The sequence below is a fragment of the Pituophis catenifer genome, unplaced genomic scaffold (genome assembly GCF_029215685.1).
Source record: "Pituophis catenifer annectens isolate HBS135680 unplaced genomic scaffold, rPitCat1.0.hap2 SCAF_18, whole genome shotgun sequence".
NCBI classification, from domain to species: Eukaryota; Metazoa; Chordata; class Lepidosauria; order Squamata; family Colubridae; genus Pituophis; species Pituophis catenifer.
Window position 1 is genome coordinate 921,731 of NW_027256898.1, and position 9,565 is coordinate 931,295.

Genomic DNA, 9,565 nt, shown 5'->3' on the forward strand with positions numbered 1-9,565 from the left:
GTGGGTTGTTGTTTTTTTTTTTTTTGCGGGCGCCCGCTTGGAGATGGAGGAGCCCCCAGTTGAGTCCCGCTGGCTTTTTTGGGGGGGGGGAAGGCTGGGGAGGGGGTTGCACGGATCTTTCCTTCCCCCTCCCTCTCCTGCGCTGATTTAAGCGGGGCCGTCCCCGAAAGTTCTTTTCCCTGTTGGGGAAGGGGAGGGGAGAGGGGATCTTCTTCCCCTCCATCTCTTGGGGAGGGGGCGGGCTGCCCTGCGGGGATTTCTCACCCACCCACCCATCCATCATCCACAGCGCTGATTAATTCTTGCAAAGCGCAGTGGGGGGTTTTTGGGGGGGCACCCGCTTGGGGATGGAGGAGCTGTCAGTTGAGTCCCGCTGGCTTTTGGGGGGAGGGCTGGGGATGGGGCTGCACAGACCTTTCCCACACACACACACCGCTCCCTCCCTCTCCTGCGCTGATTTAAGTGGGGCCCTCCCCAAAAGTTCTTGTAAAGTGGGCGCCCTGTTGGGGAACAAGGCCTTGGCTCGCCCCGTGACTTCACCCCGGTGCCAACGTGGCACTTAGGCAAGGAGGCACCCAAGCTGTCAACAACACCCCACCCCTGAGATTGGGGGAGGGGAGGGGAAGGGAAGCTGTGTGCCAGCTTGGTGCCAACTGCTAAGAGAGGTTGTTCTAAGACCACAATGGAATTCAAAGGAATTTCTGTTGCTTAAATGAGACGGTCGTTTAGTGGGGTTTGCCCCGTTTTACGCCCTTTCTTGCCACAGTCGTTAAGTGAATCCGTGCAGGTTGTTAAGTGAAACTGTCTTCCCCCCTTTGACTTTGCTCGTCAGAAGGGGATCACGTGACCCCCCCCGGGGACACTGCCGCCGTCGTAAGTACAAGTCAGTTGCCGAGAGTCTGAATTTTGATCACGCGACCACACAGGGGATGCTGGGATCGGTCGTAAGTGTGGGAAAACATTCTAAATCCCATTTTTCATTGTAACTTCAAACCGTCACTACACGAAGCTGCTTCTGCATCAATTCAATCCCCCCCCCAATTATTTTTCAAGCCCCTTTTAGAGGCTACGATTAAAAGCTGCAGTGAACTGGAACTCAAGACTCTCCTCTTCTCTTTCTAGATTATTACTTTTTTCTTTATTGTTGTTGCTAGGGTTGAAAAACGGTCAGGCGCCCCTTTTTCGCTGGAAGTCTGAACGGTCACTAAGAGAATGGTTCTAAGTCGAGGACTAACTGTATGAAGCGTCTTCTGCATTAATTCCATTCTGCTTTTTTGTTTCGTTTTTTTACTTTTTAGAATAAAGCAATATACAACAGCAATAATAAAGAAGAAGGAGGGAGGGAGGAAAGGAGGAGGAGGAGGAGATTATTTGCATTTGTAGATGAGGGAGGGAGGGAGAAGGAGGAAGAGAAGAAGAAGAGGAGGAGGAGATGAAGAAGAGGAAGAGGGGAAGGGAAGAAGGAAGATAGAGAAGAAGAAGAAGAAAAAGAAGGAAGGAAGGAAGGAAGGAAGGAAGGAAGGAATACTACTACTAGTACTGTTGGTGATTCCTGATCCTTGAAGGGGATCTGGGGACTCCCGGTGAGACCAGGTTCAAGGACAGAGGCGGGGCTGTTATTTTGGGTGGTCCCTGACATTTCTAACTTCGGAGGTTGCTTCTGGGCTCTTCTTTCCCAGCCTCACCTGTTCGTGTCCTTCTGAAGTTGTTTACACCGAACAAAGCCAGAACGGAAATTTAATACAGGTAGTCCGCGCGGCTTACAAACAGTTCACCATTCGAAGTTACAAAGGCACTGAAAAAAAGCGTCTCGTGACCGTTTTTCACACTTACGACCGTTTGCGGCATCCCCGTGGGTCAGGGGCTTGGCATCCGGCATGTACTTATGACGGTTCCCCGTGTCCTGGGATCAGGGGATTTCCCCCCCCTCCCCTCCTTTTGTGACCCTCTGACGAGCGGAGTCAAGGGGGGAAGCTGGATTCGCTTAACAACCGTTGTGACGCTTAACAATGGCAGGGATTCACCGACAACATCCGTGGCAAAGTGGGACGGAGCTTCCCTTCACCTCTGTCTCGTTTTAGCAACAGGAAATCCGGGGGCTCGGTCGTGGTCGTAAATCGAGGACTGCCGGTAAAATTGCTTCGGAATCCATTTGAGGGGAAAAGCTTTTGACCCCCCCGAGTTGGGCGTTTGCAACAGAGGCAAATTTGTGGAGATTGTTAAATCTTGTCCAGGGCACCCCAAAGAAATGCGGATGGACCAGGTTATAACACCCCCCCTCCCTCCCCCCCTCCCAAGGATCCCAGGTGATGCACTGGAGGCCAAACCCCTCCAACTTCAGTCACACACACATACACACAGACACACAAAAGCAAGAAACTTAAAGCAAGACAAAAGGTGTCAATCCTTCCATTCTCCTCTTTGGGGACATCAGCTTTCTCCCAAGCTATGGCCCATCATCTCTCCTTTCTTTGCTGCTGAGCACCCGGACTTGAAATGCAAATGAGCGCCATTCATTTTAAGAGGAAGGTGCCAAGAAGGCAAGTTTCTAGTCCTCATGGGGGGGGGAAGGAACACTCCCCCACCCACCCACTGCCCATCGCATCCCCTCGGCTTCGGGTGCAGGATCCAGAAAAGAGCCCTATTCGACGAAGAAACCCCAAGGGAAAATTAAATTAAATAATTAAATTAAATTAAATTAAAAAAAATAAAAATCTTTGCTCCATTTTAGCAAAGGGGGAACTGCTGGTAAAGCCTAGTGGAGGCTTGGGACTACGTTCTCCGGCATGCCCTGCGCGTGGACCACGCCTCTCCGGCGGTGCGCATGCGCTTACTGGGGAGTTGAGTTTACGAACTACGATTCCCGGCAGGCCTGGCGCGCCGCGCAGACGCACCAGCTGCGAATAGAGGCGGAGCCCAGGACGGGCGGAGGGGGGGCAAGTCTCCCCCTTAGCCTGGCAGGGCGGGGCTCCCCCTCTCCCCGCCCACCCCAGACCCCGCTGCCGGTACCGGGCGACGCCGCCGGAGGAGACCCCCGCCATGGACTCGGACTCCTGCGCTTCCCCGCCGCCCCCCGAAGTGAGTCGTGTCCCCCTCCCCAAAAAAAAACCGGGGCATCCCCCTTCCCGGGGGTCTGACACTGGGCACCCCTGGCCACGCCCACGGAGATGGGGGGAGTGGGAGCAATCAGCCCCCCCTGCTGCAAAAGGGACCCCCCCCCATGGGCAGATTTGCTGGAATGCAACGGGGAGGGGGCGCTTGCATGGGGAGGAGAGGGTCCCCCCTTTCTCTCCCCCTCCCCCGGGGCAGCTTTTTCGCTTTTCTGCGCCCCCCCCAACCTTTGATTGCAGGCTTTGAGAATGGGTGGGGGGGCATTGAGACCCTCCCCTCCCCAGGCTTGATCGGTGAGTGGTGGGTGGGGGCAGGTTGCAATTGCACCGTCCCTTTTGAGAGGGTCCCGGGTTAGCTTGACGCCCCCCGCCCCGATTTCTTCCTTCCGTGGGTGGGGAGGGGGGGAAGCTCCTCCTGCTTGCAAAGCGGCCCCCTCCCCACCCGCGGGCGTTGCAAAGCGCAAAGCCCCCCTCCCTCCCTTCGGGGGGGAAAGGATCCCCCCACCACCAGTCCACCGCCCCCCCTCCTCCCTCCCCTGCGCCTTTCCTCGCCTGCCGCGCACTGACCACCGCCCCCCCCCCGCCCCCTCCTCAAATCATCCCCGCCCCCTCCCCGCCTCTCTTTTCGCAGGATTTTGCTCCGGGCTCCAAGCGCTGCCGGACGGTGGAAGATTTCAACAACTTTTGCACCTTTGTCCTGGCCTACGCGGGGTACATCCCATACCCGCACGAGGTGGGTGGGGGGCTTTTTAATTCGGGGTGGGGAGGGGGGTTTGGGGTAGCTGGGAAAGGGTGGGGGTCTTGAAAAGCCCTGGCTCCGGGAGTGGGGGAAGCTACCCTGGGCATTTTCATCGGGTGTCTTGTCCTTCGAATAGCTGATGGGGGGGGGGAAGGTTGGGGAGATAAAGGAGAATTTGGGGTGGGGGGGGTTGAAGCCCCGGTTTGGGAGGCTTTGTCTCGAACTGCAAAGGGACAAAGATCGGCTTCCCCTCCCTGGAAAACCAGTTGGGGCTGTAAAGGGATGGTGGGAGCTCTTTAAAGCAGCCACATCTTTTTCTGCTGTCCCATCTTTTTGTGCCGGTGCACAGCCGCCGAGAGCGGCTGTTTCCCTTCTCCCCACTCTTGCAGCGGAGGAGAAAAGATTCAGAAGGGTGGATGGGAACTTGGGGGCACGGCTGGCACTCCTGAAAGCAGCTGCGTCTTTTGTGACGGCAGCTGAATCTTGCTTGCAAAAGGGCACGGCCATGAAGAGGGGCTGTTTGTCAGGACCCTTGTTAGGGATTTGAGAAAACATGCAGAAATAGGGGGGCAGTGGATGTGGGTCACAGCTGGACTCATTAAAGCTGCCATGTCTTTTCTGCAATTGGACAGCCACAAAGAGTGGCTGTTCCCCCCCCCCACACACACACAACCCGGGATCCTTGTGGTATATGAGAAAAGATGCAGAAATGGATGGTGGTGAGGGAACTGGGCCATGGCTGGCGCTCTTTAAAGCTGCCGTGTCTTTTCTGCCATTGCATCTTGTCTGCAAATACACAGCCACCAAGTGTGGCTGTTCCCCGGGATCTTTGTAGGGCTTTTGAAAAGATGCAGAAACAGGGCGGGGCGAGAGGAAAGGAAATGTGGGACACAATTGGAACTGTTTAAAGCAGCCATATCTCTCCTGTGCAATTTCCTTCGAATTGCACAGCCACTAAGGAACTTTTTCTCAGGATCCCTTGTGGTGCTTGAGAAAAGATCCAGAAATAGGCTGGGGGTGGGGGAAATGTGGGCCAAGTCTGGAACTCATTAAAGTTGCCGCATCTTTACTGCAAATGCTGCCGAGAGGATCCTTGTGGTACTGGAGAAAATATCCAGAAACAGAGCAGGAGAAGGGGGAAGGAAAGAGCTAACGTTGGAACTCTTTAAAGCCACTGCATCTTTCCTGCAATCACACAGCCATCCTTGATGACTCCTCCCACATCCTTGGAAATGCTCTGGCAGCTTTAAAGAGCTGCAAACAGGAGGTGCTTTTCTCCCCTTCCCCCCCCCCGCCTCAAATTTCCAGGCCGCCTTGGTCCATAGCAGTTTCTAAAGAAAATAACTTGATGTGGCTGTTTTAAAGAGTTTTCCCGTGCTTGCAGGATACATCCGGTTGGAGCAGCGCCAGTTCCCCCAACAGTACCCGGGAGGCCATTGACAGCGATGGAGGGGACCCCCCTTTGGGACACCTCTCAAAAGCCCGGAAGAGCTTCAGCCAACTCAAACATGGCAAGGCTTACTCCTCGCTCTACCAGTGGACAAAGCCCAACGGATTTTTGGTGGACCGGAATAAAATGGAGAAGTTCCGGAAGAAACGGCGGCTTGTGAGGAAGGATGCGGTGCTGCCGGACGTCAAATATCCCGAAGAAGACGAAGAAGAGGAAGGTCTGAGGGAGAGAGAAGAAGAGCCGTACGCCGAGACCCCGCTCAGCCCGTCCTCCGAAGGGGATGCCCAGTCTTCCACAGGCCGCGGCTCGGCCTGGGATTCGGACACTCCGTCGAATCCCCCCTACCCAGTCGCCGCGCCGGAGGAGCAGAGTCTCGTCCAAACGGTGGGCAAGAGGACCATCATACGGCAAGGGAAACAGGTGGTCTTCCGGGATGAGGACGGCAGCGGAGACGATGAGGACATCATGGTAGATTCAGGTAACCCTTGTGGGAACCTCTCGCCCTCGGAGCCCCGGATGAAGATGGCGGGGAGCGGGAAAGGAAAGGGGTCAGTGGGGTTACCAGGCCCTTGGAAGACAGGGTATCTCCTCGGCAGCGTTTCTCAATCTTGGTGGTTTTTAAGATGGGTCGATTTCAATTCCCCAGAATTCCCCAGCCGGTACCCGTGGACTTCGACTCCCAGAATTCTCCAGGCTGCCTGAGGAATTCTGGGAGTTGAAGTCCATGCATGTTGAAGGTTAAGAAATGCTGCTGTACAAGAGGTGGGTGATGCGGAGAAGGAAGTAAAGTGATGTCATTTGGAACAAGGCTGGAAACCTGGAGACGGTGAGTTCTAATCCTGCCATAGGCATGAAAGCTGGCTGGGTGACTTTGGACCAATCACCAGGAGATGATGAGTTCTAGTTCCGCCTTAGCCATAAAAGCCAATTGGGTGACCTTGGACCAGTCCCTCTCTCTCAGCTTAACCTACCTCAAAAGGTTGTTGTTGGGAGGAAAATAGGAAGAGGGAGGACTATTGGGTATGTCTGCCGCCCTGAAATATTTATGGAAATAATAAACGTGGGATAATAAATAAATTAATATGCCAAAAGCAGAGAAACAGATGCCAATCGGGTGGCACTGAACCCTGCTCGCTCTAGAACTGAAAAGCAATTTAATCCCCTAAAGTTTCCCACTTTTTCTGATGCTCCTGGAAATTCTCTTCCACTGAACCCCCCTTTTTTCTGGACGTTGGCAGATGACGACTCATGGGATCTGGTCACCTGCTTCTGCATGAAACCTTTCGCCGGGCGGCCCATGATCGAATGCAAAGAATGCCACACCTGGATCCACCTGTCCTGTGCCAAGATTCGCAAATCCAACGTTCCCGAAGTTTACGTCTGCCAGAAATGCCGGGATTCCAAATTCGACATCCGGCGGTCCAGTCGGTCCCGGATGGGTTCCCGCCGGCACTTCCTGGAGTAAACCAGCTGGAGAGCTGGTGATGCCAAACCTCGAAAATTGGGAGTTTTGGGAGTCGGTAGGGCCGGGGGGTGGGTGAAGAAGCGAGCGAGACCCCAGGCCCGCCGATCTTCCGAATCGCCGGATTTCCCGCTGAAGTCAGAACTGATCCCCGGCTGCAAAAGTTGGGGCAAAGGGGGGGAGGGACTGGGAGGGTCTTCCCCGTTTCCTTGTCTTTGGAGCACCAAGGGAAATAACTGGGAGCTGACCAGTCACCCCATTCGCGGAGGGATTGAGGTGCAAAAACAGCGAAAGGATCTCTAAAGGAGATGAGAGGGAGGGGGAAAAAAAAATCTCTCGCTTTTCGAAAGCACAGATTTGGAGATCCGGACGGTATGTAGAATTTGAGACTCTTTCCCCGCAGAGGTTTAGTCCAAAGATTTGGGAAGCCCCTCAATCCCCCGAGCTGAGCTTGGAAGGACAAGAACGATGAAAAAAAAAAAAAAAAAAGATATTATTTGGACCGCACGTGCATTGGGAAACCTTCCCATCTAACTGATCCTCTCCAGCCGAGTGCTGAGATTTAGCCGATTTTGGACTTCAAGGCTGAAAAAAAAAAGGGAATTGGGAGGAAGATCATTTTTTTCCCACTGGTGCTTCGAGAGCGAGCCGAGGGTCCGAAAAGCTGGACAGCCCAGCAGGATGAGGGCGAGGAGGGGCTAGGGAGGGGTTGGACTTTGGCCGTCGGTGCTGCCTATGAACTTTCAGAGACTGCCTTTGTCTCCTCCGATGGGGGGGGGGGCGGAGAAAGCATGGGGAAGACCCCCCCCTCCCCGTAATCTTTGATCGATTAAGTATGACATTCCTGGTCCGTTTCTGGTGTTGTGATGTGAAGCCTTTGGCCACGTCCCAAAAGTCTGTACGGAGAAGGGTGGATTCCTGGATCCTGCGAGATCCACTAGGGTCCCTCTCTTAAATGTGGGAGCCATCCAGCCATCCCTACTGTGCCTGGTGGAGATTTCCGGTTTCTTTTGGGACTTTACAGCCTGGACTGATTTTCCGTTCTTTTTCTTCTTTGGTTATCCACGTCGGGCGGGCGGGCGGGCGGGGGGACGGGGGTCCCTATAGCCAAAACCGCTGGGTCTTCGGCCCCCGAAGCAGCCGCGTATCAAGGGGTTTCGTCTGTGTACAATCTCAGTTCAAGAGCTTTAATTTTTTAAAAGGAACAATTAAAATTATTTGTTTTATGGAATGGGGTCTCTTGAGTTCGAATCCCTCGCTCGGCTGTCTGCCAGCTGCGTTCTCTGCCCCCCCCCCCAAAAAAAGGCTTAAAAATAATACAAAGAAATCAGGTGACCTAATAATTTGGGGGTATATTGCACCCCCCCCTCCATCAATAAACCAACATTTTCTTTTAGGTTACAGGTAGTCCTCGGCTTACGACCCCAATGGAGCCCACAATTTCTGTTGCTAAGTGAATCGTTCGTTGCGTGAGCCTTGCCCCAATTCTATGACTTTTCTCACCACCGTTGTTAAAATGAATGAATTAAAATGAATCTTTGCCGAACACGGGATGTTAAATGAATCTGGCTTCCCCATCGACTTTGCTCATCAGAAGGTCGCAAAAGGAGAACATGTGACAGCCCCCCCCCCAGGAAACTGCGACTGTCGTAAATATGAGTGTTGCCAAAGGATGCTGTCAACGGCCATAAGTCACTTTTCCCAGTGCTTTTGTAGCTTTTGAAGGGTCACTAAATGAGCAAAAGTCCAAAAAAAAAAAAAACTTGAAAAGGACAGCCCTGGTCTACTCTGCAGGGCTGTTGTGTAGCAATTTGCAACGGGGGGAATAATAAGCCCCCTTGCCAAAAAAAACCAAAACAAAACAAAACAGCCAACTTGCAATGAATGCGGGGCAAAATGGATGCTTTTCAGCTACTCAAGATTGCAAAGTTTGAGGGGTGGGGGGCGTCTTTGCAAGAAAGAACCCCAAGGTTTGCAGGCCCAGTGGGGAGCACGACTCACCAAGGCCTCTGAGCATGTGCAAAAGGACCCCAGCACCCTGGGCTTTTCTGCAAAGAGGGCAGGGCACAGAGGGGCCAGCCAAAGTGAAGGGAATCCAAGGGGAAGGAAGCCACGGCCACCATTTTTGGTGAGGGCGACGCCCAATGCTAAGCGAATGTCGGCTTTGCAGGCGGATAACCACCCGGTCAAGAAACCAGCCGGTCTGCGGGGGACCGACAGGAATGAATGCGGAGGAGAAAGCGCTTCCACCCCGTGGGATCCCACTGCTATCCTCCTCCTGGGTGGCAAAGTTCGCATGGCAACCGGAAAGCGGGGTTGCAAAATCCCTTTTCCTCGCTCTAACTCTATGAGGCTTGTCGGCGGATGCGCATGTGTGCAGCTCCCAGGCTCGAGAAGCCCAAAGAAGTTGTGTGCAGCCCACTACGACCGGCTCCCAAGCGGAGCCCTAGGAATGCGGGGCGGGGATGGACAAACACTTGGCTGGCTGGGGAATTCTGGGAGTTGAAGTCCACTTATCTTAAAATGTGGGGAAAGGTGAACATTTAAAAGAAAGGGACTACGTACAATTTGTTTAAAGGGCTTGGAAAGCTTTACAAATGTAGGTTGACGTATGGATTTTGTTTCTTGGGTCATTACCGTCATCCCGGGAAGGTGCCATATTTTAATTTGCAAGTGTGTGAAGAAAAGGGCTGGTCTCTTTTTTTCCCTTTCTCTACAAACAGGACCGAGAAAATCCAGCTTTCCTGCATCCCCCAGAGGGTGGTATCTCCATAGGGAAGCTACAATGCATCCAATAATGTTGG

General features: G+C 53.6%; 1 protein-coding gene across 1 annotated transcript; it reads left to right on the forward strand.

Moving 5' to 3' along the window:
- Positions 1–2,996: 2,996 nt before the first annotated feature.
- PHF13 (PHD finger protein 13) lies at positions 2,997–7,826 on the forward strand. The gene is made up of 4 exons (XM_070956048.1): positions 2,997–3,078; positions 3,742–3,843; positions 5,234–5,777; positions 6,538–7,826. The coding sequence occupies exons 1-4, from the start codon at positions 3,040–3,042 to the stop codon at positions 6,762–6,764; spliced, it is 912 nt and encodes a 303-aa protein (XP_070812149.1). The 5' UTR covers positions 2,997–3,039; the 3' UTR covers positions 6,765–7,826.
- Positions 7,827–9,565: the final 1,739 nt, after the last annotated feature.

Bases quoted from the DNA above. Each gene is read 5' to 3' on its own strand.
- PHF13 (XM_070956048.1), top strand. From the start codon at position 3,040: ATGGACTCGGACTCCTGCGCTTCCCCGCCGCCCCCCGAA. The intron at 3,844-5,233 runs GTGGGTGGGGGG...CCGTGCTTGCAG, and splicing joins ACATCCCATACCCGCACGAG to GATACATCCGGTTGGAGCAG. The intron at 5,778-6,537 runs GTAACCCTTGTG...GGACGTTGGCAG, and splicing joins GGACATCATGGTAGATTCAG to ATGACGACTCATGGGATCTG.